This window comes from Scomber japonicus, chromosome 20 (assembly GCF_027409825.1).
Source record: "Scomber japonicus isolate fScoJap1 chromosome 20, fScoJap1.pri, whole genome shotgun sequence".
Classification (NCBI taxonomy): Eukaryota; Metazoa; Chordata; class Actinopteri; order Scombriformes; family Scombridae; genus Scomber; species Scomber japonicus.
Window position 1 is genome coordinate 6207086 of NC_070597.1, and position 22886 is coordinate 6229971.

The following is a 22886-nucleotide window of genomic DNA, read 5'->3' on the forward strand; positions in this document are numbered from 1 at the left end:
TTTGCACAAAAGCCCTCAGCCAAAAGCATGTCATCCAAATCATAAGATAGGTAGGAACAAAATGAAACAGCCAATGACAAGAAACCACTGCATAGATAACCAATATACATAGAGAGAAGCCTTAAACAGATAAAAGACACAGTGGCGGCAGTTTGGCCAAAGTCTTTCTCTGTCTTTCTCTATCAGTTATTGGGGCCGAAAACTACCCTAACCATGAATATGGTTATGGAGGTGACAACGGAGAATGGTGAGATCACGCTATGTTACCTTTTTCACTGCAGGAAGTGTGATGTTCAGGTTGCACACGGCGGTTTGTGGGAAGCCCTTTATGGTCTTACACTCTTTAAGGAAAGTGAGACGACCGCAGTGCTCCTGGCTGGGGTCTCTGATCTGGAGAGAGAACATTGCTTCTTTATGTACCTTAAGCTTTTATAAGGTGGTAGTTGATGGTACTGTTGATGTACTTCAGTATATGGAACATGGATTTAAACACTTTACACTTGAGTATTGTGTATCTGCATTGCGCATGTGCATAAGTCATGTTAAATGTGTTTGGTCATTTTTGCCATGTTTTCATTCAATCAATTTCAGTCATATATTTCAGGACTACACAGAAGAATAGATAGTTAATTGGTTGATTGACAGAACATTTTGAGAATCAATTTATGGTTTTGAGACATTTTGTAAGAAAAAATACAAAAATCATCTCATTCTAGCTTCATAAATGTGAATATTTTCGAGTTTCTTTTGTCCTCTATGATAGTAAACTGAACATATTTGGTTTTTGAAATCGATACAAAACAAGACATCAGGCTTTTGCAAACTGTTATCAACATTTTTTCACAATTTTCTTACATTTTGTAGACCCAAACAACTAATAGATCAATAGAAAATAATAGACAAACTAATCGAAAATGAAAATAATCATTAGTTATCGCTATCAAAAAGATTGGGATTATTAATTTGGGTATTACAGCACATAGGGGAGCAGAAGACCAGAGAGGACATACTGTACCATTACAGAAATAAGGGTAACATTAAAGACATATTTTATTTGCAGCACTTAAGAATTTGCTGGGTCAGTCGTACTGTAATCAAAGAATTAGCCCCTGTAAGACTAAAGATGAACTATGCAGTATGTGATTTATACTAGATGCCATCACAAAGTATTTAACCACTTGGTCCAAATCCAACACAAACTCTCCCCGATGCCAAAACTTCTGTGAATTTGTTCTGATCTGTTTTTGTATTGAGCGTTCGTTGAATAATGACTAATCGAACAGCCATATTTGTACATAATGTTACACACACGGTGCCCTGTCACTGCAGTCCTAATTAGTTGTGTTGTGATAAAGTGGTGTCTGACCTAGTTCACACACACAGCAGGAACAGTTTTCACAATGACAAAGCACCAAACGATGCAAGAGCATTGATTATAGAGTTTGTGAAGTTAATGGGTCGATCAATGACGTGAGGTTATTTAGCAGAGGCAAAGAGAACTAGGTTATACCCTTCAATACAATGAACTCCGTAGACAGGGTTAATTGTATTGAAAGCTAATGTGAGAGTGAAGAGTCTGGCTACAGCATCATATTATAGCTTTTGTACCCAGTTATGACAGCCATAGTGTAATTTTGCTAACTTTAAATGTCACAATGATTTATAGATCTTCCAAGTCCACATTGCAGCCTGTGAATAAGATGTAGTGCTGTAGGTGGTGGTGGTGGTGGTGGTGATGATAGAGTGTATGTTAAAGAGTACCTTGACGCAGAAGGGCAAGCGGTTCTCCTTGAAGGCGTAGAAGTTAAGAACTAACTGCTGACCGGCTTTGGTCAGAGGAGCCAAATTTCCGTAGCAATCCACATAAATGGGTCTGCCCTCCAGAACCTGAAAGAGCACATCAGTGAGGTAAGAACAACAGTCACACATAGCAATAAAATGCATCCGGCTTGTAAAGTATTCAAAAAGGTCTGGAAGTAGCTCTCAAAGCCTCCGATTGTACGCTTATAAATGTTTATCTCTGTCTTAAACCTTAAATTTCCTGTTTCTTTTCAAAGCAGTTTTCTTTATATGAGACTAGCTTTCACTAAATAGTTCAGAAAATGACATCACTTTACCATAATGCAGCCTTTAAAAGCAGAATTAAGCCATATCATGATATTACAGTGTCCACAATCTAAGATTATATATAGTCTCATATCATAATATTAAATAATATCAATATAATGTCCAGTCCAAGATGCAGGTGTGCTGTCAGGGGGCTTTTAATCTCTACCTACCGTTGCCATTGTAGTATACTGGTATCATTATATATATTTTGAAGCTATTAGATAACCTAGATCAGTTAAATACCTTAAATTAAATGTATTAAATGTAAATAAACTGAACGGCATTAACTAAATGTGTTGTGTATAATGATAATACAAAAAAATAAGAAATGCTGTAAAAACATCTTAATGTCCTGATGTAGGGGCTTGACTATCTACAGATTAATGTTGGAATATTCTTTAACATCCCTAAACTTTGTCTTCAGACGTATAAAAGATAATAAACCACTAAACTATAAATATGTACCTCTATATCTTTGCTCCTCGCCACCTCCTCAAAGTTCTCCTGCTGCTCCAGGGTCTTGTCCACCTTATCGTCTGTCATACAGAAGCACCTCAGCCTGGACTCCACCGGATCGTTCATCTTGGCAAACACCACGAACTTGGCCATGTAGGGCACACAGATCAGCTCCCTGTACAGCTGCGTGGCCAAGCCCACGGTCTCTGGGATCTGGTGGCAGTCTGCTAACCAGAACCTGCACAAGTCACAACAGATACACAGAGATAAGCACAATGACATAGAAAATGATTGTTAACATGAATATATGCACATTTGTTTTTATACCTGGCAGAAACATTGGTGGTGAAGGAGACGCAGTCTTTGACGAAGGTGAGAGGAGTTGTGCCGGTGATGTCTTCCCACTGAGCTGGAGACGTACCACCTGGTGGAAAAAAGCAGATAGATGTCATCATATGTTTTACTTTTTGGGTATTTTATTACATACTGATGGTGGAGAGATGAAAGAAACGAAGGAGAGAGATGCAACAAAGATCGAAGACTGGATTCAAGTCAGGTTCATGATCACTGTCTTATTCTCCAGAGGTGTTAGACATGTCTGACCCTCCATCAGGTAAAACAACTGCACCCCTCCAACTGGGCCAATTTAGAACTGTGATAATTTAGTTTTTTGTTTTTACGTCCAATGGTTTTCAACATGGGGCCAATAGTGTCTGTGTTTGAGGAATGTAAGATTAGTAAACTTAAAAAAATATTGATGGTGCAACATGGAAAAAGTTACTATTAATGGGTTTTGTCACTCCAATTTGTATCGTTAGACTTCAACTTGTGGGTGAATCATGCTCTCAGTTTCCCATAATGCTTTGGGGGTGGTAAACAGGAAGTATAACATTACCTATAATTTGGTTAGTTAGCTGAGAGCTATAACTTGAGCTGTATATTTATTCACAATTTGGCAAATTAGCTATAATCTGTTCCTGTTTGCAATGGAGCCATGAATGTACAGATAACTATCACTGGATCAGTTTGATACTGAGGAAAACTTCAAAATGTGATGATTCTCAGGCAAGTTCTGGACTACTTTTTTTTCTAAGCAGATTCATGGTTGATCCTTCGCAATGCACATCAGAAATGAAGAAAATCCTGGCAAGACTGTAACTACACTAACTTTAATATAAACCAAGCTTAATCAAGTCTAACAGCCTTTTGAATAAGTGAGCACCAGTCAATCATCTCACTCTCTGAATATGTCCTCACTCTCAAACTCAAATATATTGTCCCAAAGTCAGAACTATAATAGTACACACACACACACACACACACACACACACACACACACACACACACACACACACACACACACACACACACACACACACACACACACACACACACACACACACACACACTTACCTGTGATGCTACAGAGAAGGCGGAGGCAGGGAGTAGAGTCTCCTTTATAGCCGTTAGTGAGACCCTCCCCTGAGAGAGGCGGCACTGGGATTGTCATGGTGATAGGCTTGTGGAACTTCCTTCTTCTGGGCTCCACGGTAACAATGGGGCTGAAGGTTGCTCGGTTACCGAGAATTTTCTTCACGGTGTCATCAGGTACCGGCTGGGCCTGGCGGGGGGAAAGGAGACGATGAATGAGTTTGTGAACCAACATGTGTGTTTGTGTGTATTAAATGCTGCGAGAAAGATAACATTTATATCTCACCTGCAGTCCAACTTTAATCTTTTTGGTTAAGGCACCCTCAGGGAAGGAGGCCTGAACCAATGGGACGCTCCGGCTGCACAGAGTCCCGCCCTCGGGTCCCATCTGATTGGTCTCCTGCCGGATCCGAGACACTACGGCGAAGTACTGTGGGAAGTCCTTGGTGACGATGCGGCAGATTCTCTTCTTCTCCAGCTCATCAGGACTGTCCAGTTCTACAAGGAAGGAAAAATATATTAATTGTAGTAACCCTGGCACACTGAGAAGGACTGAAAGTGTCAGATTGAATCAATGTTCATCTTTAATTAATTATTTTTTCAACAAATCATTCGAAAGATGATTATTAAATCCTACATATGAGGGCTTCTTCTACCAAATAATTCATAAAACCTCATGCTTTACCTTCATCCATTCCATTGAGGAGCTGGTTGAGGTCGTCGGTCTTACAATCGTACAGATGCTCCTTCCAGCTTTCTCCATTCTCGCTGCGCAATAGGATCAGCTCTCTCTCCTGTCCCCGCATCGAGCCAAAATGGGGGATTTCCACTATCACAGGCCTGGTAAGGTACATGTCATGGAGATATGGTTAAATTAATTATATTTTAATCCAAATTGCTATTAATATGGGTATATCTACTTGCCTATATAAAAAAGTTTGCATTAAAAGTTGACCTGAATATGTGAAACGATAGATTGACAATATGCTTTTATTGTGAAAATCCATAGTCCTATTATGGATATTAAATCTGAGGATATAGCATCTCTTTCAACACACTGTATGTAGGGGATTAACACAGGTAAGGGTAGCATTCATTAGTTATTTCTGTTACAAACATTAACCAAACTCATGAACCCTGAGCTGGTTTACATGAAAAAGAAACATTAGGAGCGACTGTGCTCAGACACATTGTGTACAGGTATGAATGAACACCGGTTCAGCTGATGACAGTAGTGTGGCTTCATAATGACAGCGGTGGTCGTGCTAAGGGTTCAATGGGACATTTAAAGAGCGTGTCATAGCCTGGCGTGATTTTGACAAAGACGGATGCAATGAAATGAGGAGCTTGGAGGTGAAAGCTGCTCAGCCCTTATTTAAAAACAAGGCATGATCGCAACATAAGGATGAACACACTCTGAGACGTGGACAATTTCACAGAGTAGAAAAGAAGAGAATCCGCACTGTTTTTGGTATCAGAGGAACTATATTTATTGACCTTCTACTTCAGAGACTTACAAAATGATGACTATGACTGATGGAGTCCTGCAGGGAAACACTATTTTCTACCAATATGAGCTTTTTTGGAGGGGGTTACTTCAAGAAACGGGTGGTGCTTTGTTAGAAAAAGTTGATGTCAGGTATTTAAATATGCCAATCAAACTTAAGCAATACATATATAAAAATAAGACCATATCCAAAATAACTCCCTACTTACTATATAGTGCAATATATTTACTATGGGCCTCATCTCCTTATTGCTCACTATGGACTGTACATTATGTAGGATGTAGTGAACGAGTCAGTGATTTCAGCCACATCCTTTGAAGCTAATCACATTTGTTGGGTCACTTGCTGTTGCCATGGAGACGTCACTGTCAATTAAATCTGATCAAAAACAAACCTACCCAGTCCTGATGAAGCAGATTATTTCTTCTAAAGTAATCATTTAGTTTATATGGATTCCCAACTTAACAATGATTCATTATTAAGTCATAACTATATTAAATTAACTAACTAAACTAACTAATATGATAGAGTCATTGTTAAGATTTATAATAAAGTGTATTGGTGCCTTACAGTAAATAGTTAAAACCTCACTATTTTCTTCTTCAATATTTCTTAAAAGTCACTCCAATAACTCCACATAACAAACTGACAAACCATCATATTGATTTTTTTGCTAATCAATAAACAACCTTTCCAAAACTGAGCTGAAGTTTCACATTCATTCACATTTTTATGCAACATGCTATAAAACATGTTTCCACTCAGTTCAACCCATCCAAACTCTTCCTAACGACAGCTCTGGAAATTCATTATTCATTATTCATACACACTGAATGCACGCTTGCACACTGTGAGATGACATCAAACTGATATCTTATAACAGGTGAAGTAAAGTAACAGCAGTCATGGGAAGCAGGATGATGCTTGGCTTGAGGAGGAAAAGGCTCATGCCCAACAAGCGCAGTCCAGTCCAAGACAGCCAATCAAAAACCTTTACTTTCAGTGATGTCAGAAGCACACTGAAAGCCTCTGAAAAAAATAAAAAATAAAAAATAAAAGAAAAATATGATGATCTCTAAATGAAAGTGGCTGGAAAGTAATCACAATGGATTTAAAGCTACATTGTGTAGTTTTAGGAAGAATTGAAAACCCCCATGTTAAAACTATCTTCTGTGTCTCTTCCTTTAATATAAGACTGAAATGAAAATGAGTCCCACCTTCCAACCAACTTTAAATACACATGAGCATATTCCTGACTTCAAAATGTTCAGAAAACATATACAGCAGGGGTGTCAAACATGCGGCCCGTGGGCCAGAACCGGCCCGCCGAAAGGTCCAATCCAGCCCAGTTTTCTTCTTCCTCTTTTCCTTCCTTCCTTCCTACCTTTCTTCCTTCCTTCATTCCTTCCTTCCATCTGTCCTTTTGCCCTTCATTTCTTTCTTTCTTCCTTCCTTTCTTCCTTCCGATCTTCCCTTCCTTCATTCCTTCCTTCCATCTTTCATTCCTTCCTTCCGATCTTCCCTTCCTTCCTTCCAATCTTCCCTTCCTTCCTTGCTTCCTTCCTTCCGATCTTCCCTTCCTTCCTTATATTTGTCCTTCTTCTCTTCATTCCTTCCTTCTGATCTTCCCTTCCTTCCTTCCTTCCTTCATCCCTTCCTTCCATCTTTCATTCCATCCTTCCGATCTTCCCTTCCTTCCTTCCTTCCTTCTCTTCTCCTCCTTCCTTCCTTCCTTCTTGTCTTGTCTTCTCTTCTCCTCCCTTCCTGTATTCTCTTCCATTCTCCTCCTTCTTTTCCTTCCTTCCTTCCTTCCTTCCTGTATTCTCTTCCATTCTCCTCCTTCTTTTCCTTCCTTCCTTCCTTCCTTCCTGTATTCTCTTCCTTCTCCTCCTTCTTTTCCTTCCATCCTTCCTTCCTTTTAGTGGTCCGGCCCACATGAGATCAAATTGGGCTGTATGTGGCCCTTGAATGAAAATGAGTTTGACTCCCCTGATATACAGTATGAATCACTTCTACGTTAATGATTTCTTCCCAAAACTACATGGCCACCATATAATAGTAATGTTGTATCCTAACAAATCAAAGTCAATGAAGATGGGTAAAATAATCATATCCATTAGCATGAATCAGCCTCGCTCATGGCGTTCTTCTTTTGGGGAGGTGGGAGGTACAGGAAGGGGAGGAGCAGAGGTGTGGGGGGTAAGGGGGGGTTTTGGTGGGGGGGAGGGGGGAGGGGGGTTTGGATGCCATGTTTGGTTCCTACCCAACAAATCTAGTTCCTCTGGGTCCCAGCTGTAGCACTGGACTAACCAGGCTCTCGCCTTCATTAAGGGCTGGCAGCTTTCTGGGAAGATGTAGTTTACTGTGTCCACAAAGATAAGGAAACACACACACACACATACACACACACACACACACGGCCACGTACATACACAAAACACACACTCGCAAAGTCAGTAATCGCACACACCACTGAGCTATAGTTTTGTATCGGTAGTAAGATGATATCTCTTTCTTCTTTGCTGTATTCTGCATGAGATCTGAACATTTAATCATATCAGTAATGGCAACTTACTGATAGGTATATTGGGAAGGAAGGGAGGGAGGGAGGAAGGGAGGGAGGGAGGATGGGAGGAAGGGAGGGAGGGAGGGAGGGAGGAAGGGGGGAAGGAAGGAAAGGAGGAAGGGAGGAAGAAGGAAAGAAGGGAGGGAGGAAGGAATGAGGGAAGGAAGAAAGGAAGGTAGGAAAGGAGGAAGGAAGGCTGGAAGGAAGGTAAGAAAGGAAAGAAGGAAGGGAGGGAGGAAGGAAAGAAGGAAGAAGGGTAGGAAAGGAGGAAATGAAGAAGGAAGGGAGGGAGGGAGGAAGGGGGAAGGAAGAAGGAAAGAAAGGAGGAAGGGAGGAAGAAGGAAAGAAGGGAGGGAGGAAGGAATGAGGGAAGGAAGAAAAGAAGGAAGGTAGGAAAGGAGGAAGGAAGGATGGAAGGAAGGAAGGTAGGAAAGGAAAGAAGGGAGGGAGGAAGGATGGAAGAAAGGAAGGTAGGAAAGGAGGAAAGGAAGAATAAAATAAAATTTAAAAAATAAAGCTATCTATCTAAAGTGCCATTTTTAGGGATCTAATATGAAGGATTTTTTCCATTAATTAAAGATATAAAGATTATCTGAGTCTGAAGGAGCTTGTATCAAAAACCAAGCGTGTACATCCTTCATTCTTCTTCCATAATCTCATAGTAAAATTATGAAGTACTTCAAAAATGTACTGCTGGAAAGATAAATAATAAGAATAAATTAAAAGAAATGAATCAAACATTATTTTAATTACTGATGAATAATTTATTTAGTCATTTATTAACTTCCATTCCAGCTGATACAATATGAACATTTGCTGCTTTTATCTGTTTTTTATGACTCTAAACTGAGTATCTTTGGATTTTTTGGATTGTTAGTTGGAAAAAAAACATCAATTTTAAGACTAAATCTTAGGCTCAGACATTTTTCTCTATTTCCTGACATTTTATAGACACTGACATTTTATCAGTAGCTTCCAATCTTTTTTTTTTTTTTTTGTCTGACATACTCCCAGAAAAGCTCACTGACATCACTCGTCATGGTCCAAGTGTTTCAAGGATTTCAAACTGAATGTTATTATAACACTGTGAGTGAATATCTAGTAAATACACTAAGGATCAGATTCAGGATCAGATTCAGGATCAGATTCAGGATCAGATTCACACCAATTTGTAATCCTGTTTGTGTATTTATGGTCTCTATAAACATTTCTTTAATTAGCTGAGCTACTCCACAATCTTCCACATACTCCTCCCATCTGTAAACAAACTCTGAATAATCTTTGTCAGATTCAGACTTTAACCCTCCTGTTGTCCTCGAGTCAAGGAAGGAAGGGAGGAAGAAGGCAGGGAGGGAGGGAGGAAGGAATGAGGGAAGGAAGGTAGGAAAGGAGGAAGGAAGGATGGAAGGAAGGAAGGAAGGTAGGTAAGGAGGAAAGGACAGAAAGAAGGGAGGGAGGGAGGAAGGGGGGAAGGAAGAAGGAAGGAAAGGAGGAAGGGAGGAAGGAAGGAAGGTAGGAAAGGAGGAAAGGAAAGGAGGAAGGGAGGGAGGAAGGATGGAGGGGAGGGAGAAGGAAGGAAGGGAGGGAGGAAGGAAGGTAGGAAAGGAGGAAGGAAGGATGGAAGGATGGAAGGAAGGAAGGTAGGAAAGGAGGAAAGGAAAGAAGGAAGGGAGGAAGGAAGGACAGAGGAAAGAAGGAATGAAGGAAGGAAGGTAGGAGGGAGGGAGTAAAGAACGAAGGAGGGAGGGAGGAGGGAGAAAGAAAGGAAAAGGGGAAGGGAGGAGGGAGGGAGGAGAGAATGAAGAAGGTAGGGAGGGAGAAAAGAAAAGAAAAGAGGAAAGGAGAAAGGGAGGAAAGAAGGACAGAGGAAAGAAGGAAGGGAGGAAAGAAAGAGAGAAGGAGGGAGGGAGGAAGGACAGACGGAAGGAAGGAAAGAAGGAACAGACGGGGTCAATTTGACCCGGGAGGACGACACAAAGATTAAGGTTTCATTTAGTTTGGCTGCTTTTAAACTTTAATAGAAAGAATTAAACCAGTAATAAAAAGTCTTGGGAATAAGTTTTATATGTAGCTTCCTCTGGTTGAGACAAACTTCCTGACATGTAGTGTGAGTGTATATAAAACTGAAACGTTTTCATTTGTTTTACATCGTTTACGTCAGATAGTGATGTTTCCTCTATTTTACAAAAGTGAAACACAGCTGGAGAAACTCGCTGGAGGGAGACGAGCAAACTGCAACAATTACACTTAAACTGCTAATTAAACAGCAGGTTTCACACCTCATCACATGCATGCACATACACACATTCACACTTTTTAAAATAAAAATATATAAACGCAGATGTTTGGAAATGGCGATGGCGAAAAGCAGAGGGAAGGAGATGTCGAGTCACACACACAAAAAAAAAAAAAAAAGCAATTAAGCAGATTGCCAAAAAAAAACCAACCCCAAAACAACGTCAGTGAGGTTTAAAGAAGAAATGACTCCTTACCCGAGGAACTGAGCTCCTGCCGGGCCGACCTCGACCAGTCGGCTAGCCAGGCCTTCTCCTTCCACCATCGGGGGAGGCGATGCCAGTTTGTGCCTCTTGACCAGTCGACAGGTGATCCTGGTGGGCGCGGTGCATTTTCTAGGAGGGATGATGATGCGCATGCCATTGTGACGACTTCCTCTCATGGACCCGCCCCTAGCGTCGACCATGAAGCTGACCAGGAACCTGATGGAGAGCGGAAAGAAGGAGAAGGAGGCAAGAGAGAAAAAGCGATAGAGTAGACAGGGAGAGGTAAGTGAGAGGAAAGGTGAAAGAAAGAGAAGCACAAAGGGAGATAAAGAGATAACCAAAGAGGGAGAGGGAAGTATATGGAGAAAAAAAAAGATGGGGTAAAAGGTAAAATACATGTTGGTTTAACAGCAATATTTGATGGAGAGAGGTGACGTTCCATCCCATGCTGTGGTCTTCAATACACAAACAAAGTAAGTGATAGTAAAAGAGAAGAGAGAGAGAGAGAGAGAGAGAGGGAGGAACATACATGTGGAGGTTTCTGTGTTGGCTGTGATTGACCTTTAAAAAATGTTGGTTTCATTTCATCATTTTTACTCCAGAAAATGAATAGAATTTTGTTCAGATTACATTTTAACCCTCCTGTTGTCCTCAGGTCAAGGAAGGACAGAAGGAAGGAAAGAAGGAAGGAAGGAAAGAAGGAAGGAAGGAAGGAAGGAAAGGAGTAAGGAGGGAGGGATGAAAAGGGGAAGGAAGGAAGGAAGGAAGGAAGGAAGGAAGGAAGGAAGGAAAGGAGTAAGGAGGAAAAGAGGAAGAAAGGAAGGAAGGAAAGGAGTAAGGAGGGAGGGATGAAAAGGAGAAGGAAGGAAGGAAGGAAGGAAGGAAGGAAGGAAGGAAGGAAAGGAGTAAGGACAAAAGAGGAAGGAATTTAGGAGAGAAGGAAGGGAGGAAGCAAAGGAGGAAGGAAGGAAGGAAAGGAGTAAGGACGAAAAGAGGAAGGAAGGAAGGAAGGAAAGAAAGGAGGAAGGAAGGAAGGAAGGAATGAAGGAAGGAAGGAAGGAAGGAAGGAAGGAGGAGGGAGCAAAAAAAGAGGAGAGGAGGGGAATAAGGAAGGAAAATTTTAAGAAAGAGGGAAGAAGGAAGGAAAGAAGGAACAGTCAAAAGAGACGGGGTCAATTTGACCCGGGAGGACGACAGGAGGGTTAAATAAGAAAGCTAAAATGCCAACACAGAAGGCTCCAATGCAACCTGGTGTCTTTTTGGTTTTTTTACCCATATTAGAAGGTAGCACTCAATTTAATTTAAAGGTACTCTGTGGAGTTTTGTGCATGTGAATAAGGACATAGATGATTATGAATGGTTATTTCACTATTTCGCTGATCTACATGTTGCAGGAAAGGAGGAAACTAGAGTCTAATAAACCTGGATACTTTAAATATCAGCTTTTCAACATTCAACTCAGCACATTTTGGTAAGTTAATGTAAATATAACTTTTGTGTCTTTACAAGAAAACTCCACAGGGCACCTTTAAAAGAAGGAAATCCCAAAAATCACACACACACACACACACACACACACACACACACACACACACACACACGCACGCACACACACACACACGCTCATGAATAACCACACCATGCAATTTGGTGACTGAGATGTTAGTTTGTATGTAACTGTTGAACAAAAACGTGTGAGAGTATAAATGTGATTGTTCACAGCAAATGTAAAGAAAACACACAAAAAAGACTGTATTTAATTAGTTATTGATCAGCTGATTGTTTTAGCTGATTTGTCCATCAAAGAGTAGAAAACTTTCAGACTTTCAGATCCAGCTGCAACTAAAGTGCAAGTCTGCATTCTTTCAATCTCTTCAAATAAAAAATAAAAATCACAATACAGTCAGATCTTGCAACATAAAGTTAATTCAGGTCAGTTTGAGATTCAACAAATTCCCTCTAAATAAATAAAAAAAGAATAAACACAAAAAAAACTCAAACCACTTTATGTCAAGTCTGTAAAACCACACAGCTGTTATGAGTGAACAGAGAGAACAGGGTGTGATGATGTCACCGGAAACGGAGGAAGGGGGGAGTGGGGAGTGGGGAGGTAAAACACAAACTTTGGTGGTGGTTGGTGATAAATAAAAAAATAAAGAAAAAAAGAGGGCAATCAATCACAGTCAATCACCTGCTGTCGTACTGCGGGAGCGGAGAGGAAAAACTGCAGGATGGACGACAAAGCATTGCAGGAGTGACAGGTCAACAACAGAGCTTTGTCATTGGTCAATAAACCACTGAGAAGACGATTACCAAGGAGATGTTTTAATTACACCTCCCTCATTTCTGCTGTTAGGTGCAAAAAAGGCCAAAATCATTCACCTGATCACTAGGGCTGGGCCGATATTCTTTTGGGCCGATTCGATTCTCTAACGATTTTTGGGTCCTTTGATTTAAATTGGGATTCTGATTAAAGAATGGGTTAGCTGGTCTTTAGAAAATATATATATATATATATATATATATATATACATAAAAATAAAATAAAATAAATAAGATAAAATAAATAAATAAATTAAATTAAAAATTAAAAAAATGTAAATAAATAAAAATCGATTCTTGTATGAGAATCAATTTTTTAAAATCGCCAGAAAAAAAATTGTGATTTATATAAAAATCTATTTAGCTGGTCTTGAGAAAATAAAAAAAATAAAAAAATAAAAAAATAAAAACTTCGCCAGAAAAAAAATGCGATTAATATAAAAATCGTTTTTTGGCCCAGCCCTACTGATTATATAAGCATTAGGCAAACTTTGGTCAAATTATTGGAGTTTTTCAAGTAGTTTGTGCTAGTTTCAGGCTCCTTTCTTTTTTATGGAAATGAGGGAAGTGCAATGTTGTTGTTTTTTTATTCAGGCAAACAGATTATTCACAATTTGAAAAGAACAGACAATCAGAGAGAAGAGAAACCACTGCCGTTTTCTCGAGGTGGAAAGAAAATGAGGAAAAGAGGAAATCGGGAAGACAGACAGACTGGGAATACATAACAGGTAGATGGCAACCAAGACAAATTCTCCCCCCTCCCCTACCCCCCTTCCCCTTCAACTCCTTTCTTCCTCCCACCCATTAATCTTTCCCATGCACTCTTCTGCAGAACACTGTGTTCACATTAGCAAGTTTACTACCTTTCCCCAGACTTGTCCCTGATCTCCCCCTCTTTCTTCCCTGACTGTCTTTTTTATCCATTCATCCTTTCCTCACATGCTTACCCGGAGTGTATTGGTGAGGAGACCAGGTTGACATTATCCAGTGCGTCTGCCGTCCAGCTGTATCTCCTCAGGGAGTCGTTGTCGCAGTCTTTAGCCGCCGCTAAATGCTGTGGGGAGAGACAAACAAGATCACTGGAATGCATGAGTGTGTGTGTGTGTTTGTGTGTGTGAGAGAGAGAGAAAGAGAAAGAGCATGCAAAAGGTTATGATCTGAATGGAGGTAAAATAAAATAATGTGCAGTAAAGAAATCAGGCTTCCCCCCTTCCCCCCCCACAATGAACATGACATGCACTTTATAAACAAAAACTGACAAATGGTGGAGGTTTTATCTCATAACTGTCTGAAAACTGATAAATAAAGGTTATAATTTACTGCTGACTGAAGGTAAAAGGTTAAAGAGGCCTTAAAGGGATGTAAATCTAAAACAGACTGTGTGACAGAGTTTGGAGCAATGAGCTAGCTATGTTATGTGTGAGGTATGATATATTCAGATGTGCTTTCAAGCTAATTTTAAAGTCAATCTCCTCCTCATGCCAGTCATAAAATGATTTCATTACATGAGAAACTACAGATACAGATATTATTAAGAGAAAGCTAATGCTAAGCTAAAGAGATATAACGCTTCAGCAGAACACTATTAAAACATCTTGATGAGTCGATCAGAGAAAACAAGCATATTTATGCAGAAATAAACAGAATAATTCATTTTTAACTGTAATAATAATGACTTAAGAATATACAAAAGACAGTAAGTATTAAAAAAATGAACATAAGAAGTCTGATGTTTTGTCTATCTGAAGATTTAATGCATTAACTTGCATTAAATAATACAGATGCAAAATTTCTATTCCAGGCAGGCTTTGATAATTTAACAAAATAAGAGCATTAGAGAAAATAAGTTTCATCCTCCCGAAACTTTAAATACTTTAAATACTGCTACTTAACTTTTAATACAAACATAAAAAATAAGATTTTCCACACTATGAATACAATCATTTTGGTTCATCAGTCCCGCAATTAATAAGGAGCATAACCAGTTCTGATGTACTGATAGTGTGGTCGGCTATATTTAAGACACATATATAAGAAAAAGAGTACACTCATTGGTTTAATTCGTTCCTCTTTATACAACAGCTCATGATTAAAGGCATAAAAATGATTTGAAAATGAACATAAAACGCTCTGATATAAGCTGTGCATGGTAACCGATGGTAACACAACAGATGGCATAACTGAAGAAATGATTGTAAATAAAAATAAATGACATGCACTGACAGGAAACACTTGTCCATCTACCTTGTTGTGTTGCTCTACAATGAAAGACTTTTCCTTACAGAGCATCTGGAGCAGCGTGAGAGGAGACAGTCTGTTAATTACCAGCTGTTACATTCAGTCCATTACTCATAAACGTCTGCTGCTACTCTTACAAATATTACATCTGTGCATCTGCCGGTTTTCACTTTCTCATCATTTTCATTCCTCAGAGGCTTTTCTAATCAAGTTTGATATACACTTAAGGCTTTATCAAACTTCAATACTTTTTTATTAATGGGCTGAAAATATGTTTGTAGCACCAAGTATGGAAAAGTGTAAAGTTAATATAGAAAGTTCAGACTATTGGGATTCTTTACTTAACCCTCCTGTTGTCCTCGAGTCAAGGAAGGAAGGGAGGAAAAAGGAAGAAGGAAGGAGGGAGGGAGGGAGGAAGGAGGGAAGGAAGGAAGGAAGGAAAGGAGGGAGGGAGGGAGGAAGAAGGAAAGGAAGGAAGGAAGGAAGGAAAGGATGAGGAAAGAAGGAAGGAGGGACAGAGGGAGGGAGAAAGGAAAAGAAGAAAGCAGGAAGGAAGGACAGAGGAAAGAAGGAAGGAAGGAAGGTAGGAGGAGGAAAGAAAGAGACAAGGAAGAAGGGAGGAAAGAAAGGGAGGAGGGAAGGAAGGAAGGAAGAAAGGGGGATGGAGGAAGGAAAAAAGGAAGGGAGGAAAGAGAGAGGAAGGAAGGAAGGAAGGAAAGAAAGAAGGAGGGAGGGAGGAAAGGAAGGAAGGAAGGATGAGGAAAGAAGGAAGGAGGGAGGGAGAAAGGAAAAGAGGAAGGAAGGAAAGAAGGATGGGAGGAAGGTAGGGGGGAGGAAAGAAAGAGAGAAGGAGGAAAGGAGGAAGGAAAAGAAGGAAAGAAGGACTGAGGGAGGAAGGAAAGAAGGAAAGAAGGACAAATGGAAGGAAGAAAGGGAGGAAAGAAGGAACAGTCAAAACAGACGGGGTCAATTTGACCCGGGAGGACGACACAAAGGTTAATGTTTGATTAGATTATTCCTGATCTGAATCAATAAATGTTTCTAATCATAGACTATATCATATTTAGGGATCGTTCTTTATTTAACATTAATGCATAAAGGGGGAAAAATGAGGTATCACTGTTTCAGCAGGTATTAACAATGGTGATCATATTTATACTTATTCTACATTATATATTTTTAATTAATTGACATTACTATATTTTTGTAAATTATTGTCAAAAAAGCCAAATTATATTTACCATAATTCAATTTATATAAGCAATAAAAGTTGTGTCTAGTCGTGCTGCTAATCTTGGACTCTCGTTTGGAGGGTAAATAAGGTAAGAGATCAATATCTGGTGCAAATTCAATATTATAATAAGACGAGGTACATAATCAGCTGTCTAAGTAAAAAACTAAAGCCAATGTAAACCTATAATGTCTATTCAAAGCTGATTATTACTATAAATATACATTAAAACATTGCACATACATCTCATATTCCACATTTCATCACTTGGTATAACTGTGATTCACAAGGTTTCTGACTAGTGCAGACTTCTTCTTCTTTGGCTCGTGGGATTTATTCTACTCTAAATTTCACCTGAACTTCGACTTTACTTTAAGTTAAGCATTTTTGCAGCATTCTTAAAGAAACTGGGCCATCGCAGTAATTCCTCTTAGATAGCGGCACTAATCACTAATCTCATTTCCTCTTTCAGTAAAATGTAAGGGGATTGGTCGTCCGTATGCCAGCAGCCAACTCAGGTGTAAGAGGATTGTTGGATAGCCCGTCTTTTGGCACAGCACCAAGACAGCTGGTCACATTTGGAGAGAGAAGCGTGTCTCTCGTGAAGTTAACGACCTGGTGGATTACTGCCTGAGAAATAAGATCAAGGGTCTGTTCCAAACCGCATCCTTTCCTTCTACTCGTACTAACTCTGACGAAAATACAAACGTCACAGATCACCACATCGGTGGTTTCAACTTAGCTACAGCGAGGGTATGTTCGCTTCCTGTTTTCAAAATAAAAACACCAACTCTATCGTAAAAGTTTTTCTTAATAATAAACTTCCTTTCCTTCCTCCCTTCCATCCTTCTCTCCTCCCTTCCTTCCCTCCCTCCTTTCCTTCCATCCTTCCTTCCTCCCTCCCTCGAGGACAACAGGAGGGTTAAAGCAACGGGTGTTTTATTTTGTGAAAATAACCGGAAGTGCGTTACTCGTTACGGCTAACTCCGTCACATTGTGGATGTAAAGGGCTACTTTTGTGGATGAAGTGGTATATTTACAGAGTTAGAGCTAAAATGAAATCAGCTTCAGCCTGATGATTTCAGCTCGGGTAGGAACCAAATGCATTGTGGGTTATCGTGTAGTTTACTACAGTGTAAACGGTCTGCTTACTATCTGGTCGTTTAGTGTGTAGTATAGAAGTATGTAGTGTGCAGTTTTGAACACAGCCCAAGAGAGAGAGAGAGAGAGAGAGAGAGAGAGAGAGAGAGAGATGAGAGAATGTGCATTACGTACCATCTCCTTATTGGTGGCGAGCATCTCCTCTATCATCATGCTGTCGCGCGTGAACGAGCTCCGGTTCAACGTGTTGGACCTATCAGAACTGAAGGAACGCAGGCTTGGTGTGGTAGCCGTAGTAGTCACGGATTACCAAGACAACAGTCACAATGATGGAGACGGGAGGTGAGGAGGAGGAGGAGGAGGAGGAGGAGGAGGAGGAGGAGGAGGAATTGGGAGGTAGTGGGGGGAATAAAGGGGAATGAAAGTGAACAGAAAAAACAAACATAAACACATTAACTTGCATGCAGCTTCCAGGAACCTGAATGTAACTGTATGCCACCAGTGACAAGAAGAAGAAGAACAACCGCAAAGCAAGAAAGAACCTTCTTGAGGAGGGAAATCACATGTTTCCGACATAAAACCCCCAAAAAGACAGAGAGAGATCTGTGTGTGGAGGCTACGTAACCAATAAGATCGGCATTGTTATTGACAAATATAACCGTGGCAACCAAACACATCTAGAAATCCAGACTCAATTGCAGTTTGAATTAAAAAATAAAAATACAGATTTGTCACAAGCATTTTTTCACCTGCAGCTTCTTTTAGCCTCTGAGCAACATCAAGCCACACAATGCCCTGAGAGTCTGAGTAAAGCAAGGTTGCTTATGAAAGATAACTAGATTACTGTATGATGGACAATGGACACAGTAGTAGGACAGGAATCTAGTTAGTTATATCTTTCAGGAGTCGAAAATTAGCTTTGTGCTAAATTTTAACCCACGAATCCAAATGATAGCTGTAGATTTAGTTTACTGTCCCAATACGCAGATGATGGGTGTTCAGGCTTTGAGAGAGAGAGAGACTTTTATGAGGCAAATAAAGAGCATTCCTGAGCAATGACGGGATGAATGTTTTGCCTGCAACATCTCAACCGCAATTACAACAGCGCTATTTTCTCTACACGAGTTAAACAATGTCAACCAATTAGCCTGCGCTCAGAGGAGTTGCTCTTGTAGCACAGCAAGGCAAAAAAAAAAGACACACCTCTCTGCATGCTGAAATGACCAAATCTATGGAAGTCAAAAGCTGCCATAGTTGCATTTATTTTAATCCTATCATGTCAAGATTGTAAAAGGTCTTATAATCTTGAGATAACAGGATTAAAGAGAAAACACAACTATATTCCTACTTCCATATTAGGCCGAGATACTATACAAATAATATTTAATAGACTTTATTTCTAACTTGTTGTATGTGTGAGTATGTTTGCAATAAGATATCCTAAATTCCCTGAACATTGTGTTGTATAGCCAGTATTTGAAATAAATAAATAAACTGTTGCCTGGGTAACAGCTAATGGGGATCCAAATAAACTAAATTAAACTAAACAAAACTGACTTAATAAAATAGCCAATAATCTTTAAGAAACTACTGATTAATTCCAACTGCCATTAATATGTGCATAGGTGTCAATGACGGGATGTACCCCAGTGTCCAATTGGTGTAACCAGCATTTAAAAAAATAAAATCCAATTACGTACATACAGGAAAATAAATGTGAATTAAAATGTGGAATAAATATAATGTACTTTTGCAACACAACACTATTTTTTAAAAACTAATTTGACATTATTTGTCACAAATTATTTAGAAATTGTTGTTTTTAGGATATTTCCTGCTCAATATAGACAAAATGCTCCAAAAACGTTTTTCCTTTCTCCCTCCTTCCCTCCCTCCTATCTACCTTCCTTCTTTCTTTCCTCCCTCCCTCTCTTTCCTTCCTCCCTTCCGTCCTTCTTTCCTTTCCTCCTTTCCTTCCTTCCTTCCCTCCATTCTTCTTTCCTTCCTTCCTTCCTCCCTTCCGTCCTTATTTCCTTCCTTCCTCCTACCTTCCTTCCCTCCCTCCTAACTTCCTTCTTTCCTTTCCTCCCTTCCTTCCTCCCTCACTCCTTTCCTTTCTTCTTCCTCCCTCCCTCCCTTCCTTCCTCCTTCCTACCTTCCTTCCTTGACTCGAGGACAACAGGAGGGTGAGAATGTGTGTTTCTCTAATCTAAGTATTTCTCTTTCTCACGAGTAACAGTCATTGACACAGAGCACAGTTAAATCATTCTGCTCTATCCATTATTTGTAGTAAACTAGATGAGACTAAACTGATAAAGGCAGCAATAGCATCCTTTATTGCTTACAGATATATCAGTTCAGGTCCCTGGAAGCTTGATGAGGGACTACTCCACACAGAAACCAAAATAATAATGCAAAAGCTTCAAAAACGTTTTTTTTTTTTTTTTTTTTTTTTTTTGCGACAAACCCACAAAGGCGTAAAATGATAAACCACAATCAAACACAAAAGCAAACACAAGTCTATTGTCTATAAGCAAAGAACCCAGCGGGGGGGTTTTCTTTTTTTTTTTTTTTCTTTTAAACTGAAAGTAAGAAGTCGGACATACACAAGACCACACACACACACACAGACACACACACACACACACACACACACACACACACACACACACGAGAGAACCACAGTACACAACACAGTGCCTGATGTTAACATACAACAGTGTTAAAAGAACATAAAACTGGTAAAAATCATCAAGTTAGTAGTCAAATGAGTCAACAAACACAGTAAATGTATCACATCGGACCACAAAGTCATGATATGGATGGGTGTAAATAGGAGGAAGGGAAAGGGGTTGAGATGGAAAGGTAATGGGGTTGGGGGTGGGGGGATGGGGGGTTGGTTTAGGGGAGACCTATTCATGCCTTTAGCCTTACCTGACTTTGGGACTAACATTAAAGAACGGACATGAGGAGAGAATAAAAGATCATGAACAAAACAACAGGAGGAGTGGACAGAGAGATGCAGGTTGGTAGAATGATGTCAGATGCTGCTTGACTTCCTGTCGGCCCTAACTGCTCGCTATCTGACCTAAACTACGGAGCAAAACTCCACAATTTAAGACTAACTATCTCATTAACTCCTCTATTTCAGTCTCACTCCCTACCTGTAACACTCATTTTAATTTCAGTGATTCACTGCAGAGTTGCAAAGTGAGAGGAGTAATAGTGTCTGGTTGATTCTCTACATAGACAAAGTTAGTTTGGTCCGGGGGGGGGGGGGCAGACACCCTCCCTACATTTATGAGTAGGCTTAAAACTTTACTTTTTGATAAAGCTTATAGTTAGGGCTCTTAGAGCTCTTAGCTTATGCTGCTATAGGCTTAGACTGCCGGGGGACCCCCATGATGCACTGAGCTCCTCTCTCTCTCTCTCTCTCTCTCTCTCTCTCTCTCTCTCTCTCTCTCTCTCTCTCTCTCTATCTCTCTCTATTCATCCATCTATATCCATTAACATTCATGTTCTATTAATGCATTCAATAACCTAAACTTCTTCCCAGGAGTTGTCTGTACTTTCTGGTCTCACAGGTAATCTGGGCCTGTAGACGTCCGGATGACAGATTCCAGTCCCGGACCTTCATTGTGCTTCTCTCTCCTCTATCCTTCCTCTTCCTCTGCTTCCTCTCTCTCTCCTCTATCCTTCCTTTCTCTCCTCTCAACCCCAACCAGTCGAGGCAGATGTTCTCCCACTCTGAGTCTGGTTCTGAGGTTACTTCCTGTTAAAAGGGAGTTTTTTCTCGCCACTGTTGCTCATGTGGGAATGTTGGGTCTCTTTAAAGTTAAAACCTGAAGAGTTTGGTTTAGAACCTGCTCTATGTGTAAAGAGCCTTGAGATAACTCTGTTGTGATTTGGCGCTATACAAATAAAGATTGATTGATTGATTGAGTTTCTGGTTATTCGATAAAAGGTCAAAAGGCCTGTTTATGGTAGAAAGTCTGCATTAACTAACATTTTTTAGTCCACAGTGGAAAAAAGCTGTAAACACAACATTGACATCACCTTTTAAAGATTTTATGGTGAACAGTTGCCTATTTAAACATCTGGTGAGCATGAATGGAGCAACATTAGAAATCATCTCTCTGTCTACTTGACAAATATTATTTTTCTTTTTCGGGCTTTTTTATTGGTCTACACCGACTCCTGAGGGAAATATTTGACTCTTGTGTTCGAGTCCTCCTGGTGAATTTAGGTCCAATATTCATCCTTCTTTCAATTCTGGTTTGATCACCAGAGAAAAAAACAACTTTTTTTTAGCAATTAAACGCTCCAGTGTCTTCAGCTGGTTATGAACTTTGTCTGTCTGCTGTGCAGCGTGTTTCTCTTCTCACAGGTTTTTATTTTTTTAAAAGTTGGAAACGAAGTTGATGAGAGCAGCGAGAGCGAACCAAAATAGTAAAGTTAGAGGCCATAAAAACTAGGGCTGGGCTGATATGCTTTTGTGTCGATTCGATTCTTTAACGATTTTTGGGTCCCGATTCGATTTAAATTGCGATTCTGATTAAACAAGTATTGCGATTTTATATTTCAATTATTGTGATTTTCTTTCCTTAAACAAGAACAGGTTGAACCAAACAACCTCATAAGTCATATTTAAAAAAAAACAATGAACACATCACATCAGTTTGTGAGATTTACTTTTAAAACTGTGAACCTGCCCTCACAAAAAACATCCTCATCCACCAACATCTTACAATAAACTAAACTGCTACATTTAGCTGCTCTTTAGAAAATAAAAAAAATAAATAAAAAATAAATAAATAAACTAAACTGCTACATTTAGCTGGTCTTTAGAAAAAATTAAAAACATTTTTTTTTAAATCGCCAGAAAAAAAATCGCGATTAATATAAAAATCGATTTTTTGGCCCAGCCCTAATAAAAACCAAAACAATTAGCTGAAAGATGCTTAAGTGCTCTGTACTAGTTTACTACACTGTGTTTGTCACTATGAGCAATAACTTTACAGGTTGAGAGTAATCTTTCTATCCATTATTAATAGTAAAATATTCATTATAGCAGCTTTAAGGAGAGAAGGTAAGATTCCTAAGGAGCAGATTGTAATTCATGTAATTGCTCTGGTTCTTATCTTCATCTTTGGCTGCTTTCTTATCAACAATTTATAAAACTGGGAAATAACTCAAGATGTTTTATGTTTCTATGATGAGAATAATCATCAAAAGAAACCTTAAAAATTGGAATTTACAGCTTTAAAAAAGTAAATCTGGACTCAATTACTCATCCCACATTGCAACTCTGTTTCTTTTTCCGTGATGAAAAATGGATAATGTGTTAAAAACATCAAATACAGAGTGATATATTAGAAACATTTTGCAATTATCACAGAGAAAAAGAGCACAAACAACAACAC

At 39.5% G+C, this 22886-nt stretch overlaps 1 protein-coding gene across 1 annotated transcript in view; it reads right to left on the bottom strand.

Moving 5' to 3' along the window:
* The window catches only part of LOC128381501 (ankyrin-3-like), a 184176-nt gene that overhangs the window by 27211 nt on the left and 134079 nt on the right, over nt 1-22886 (bottom strand). The window contains exons 26-35 of the mRNA XM_053341525.1: nt 17638-17740; nt 13841-13947; nt 10563-10787; nt 4682-4836; nt 4283-4494; nt 3979-4186; nt 2893-2989; nt 2575-2803; nt 1762-1887; nt 268-390 (exon numbers count right to left, since the gene is read on the bottom strand). Of these exons, the coding sequence (XP_053197500.1) occupies nt 268-390; nt 1762-1887; nt 2575-2803; nt 2893-2989; nt 3979-4186; nt 4283-4494; nt 4682-4836; nt 10563-10787; nt 13841-13947; nt 17638-17740 (1585 nt within the window). The remainder of the gene's footprint in view (nt 1-267; nt 391-1761; nt 1888-2574; nt 2804-2892; nt 2990-3978; nt 4187-4282; nt 4495-4681; nt 4837-10562; nt 10788-13840; nt 13948-17637; nt 17741-22886) is intronic.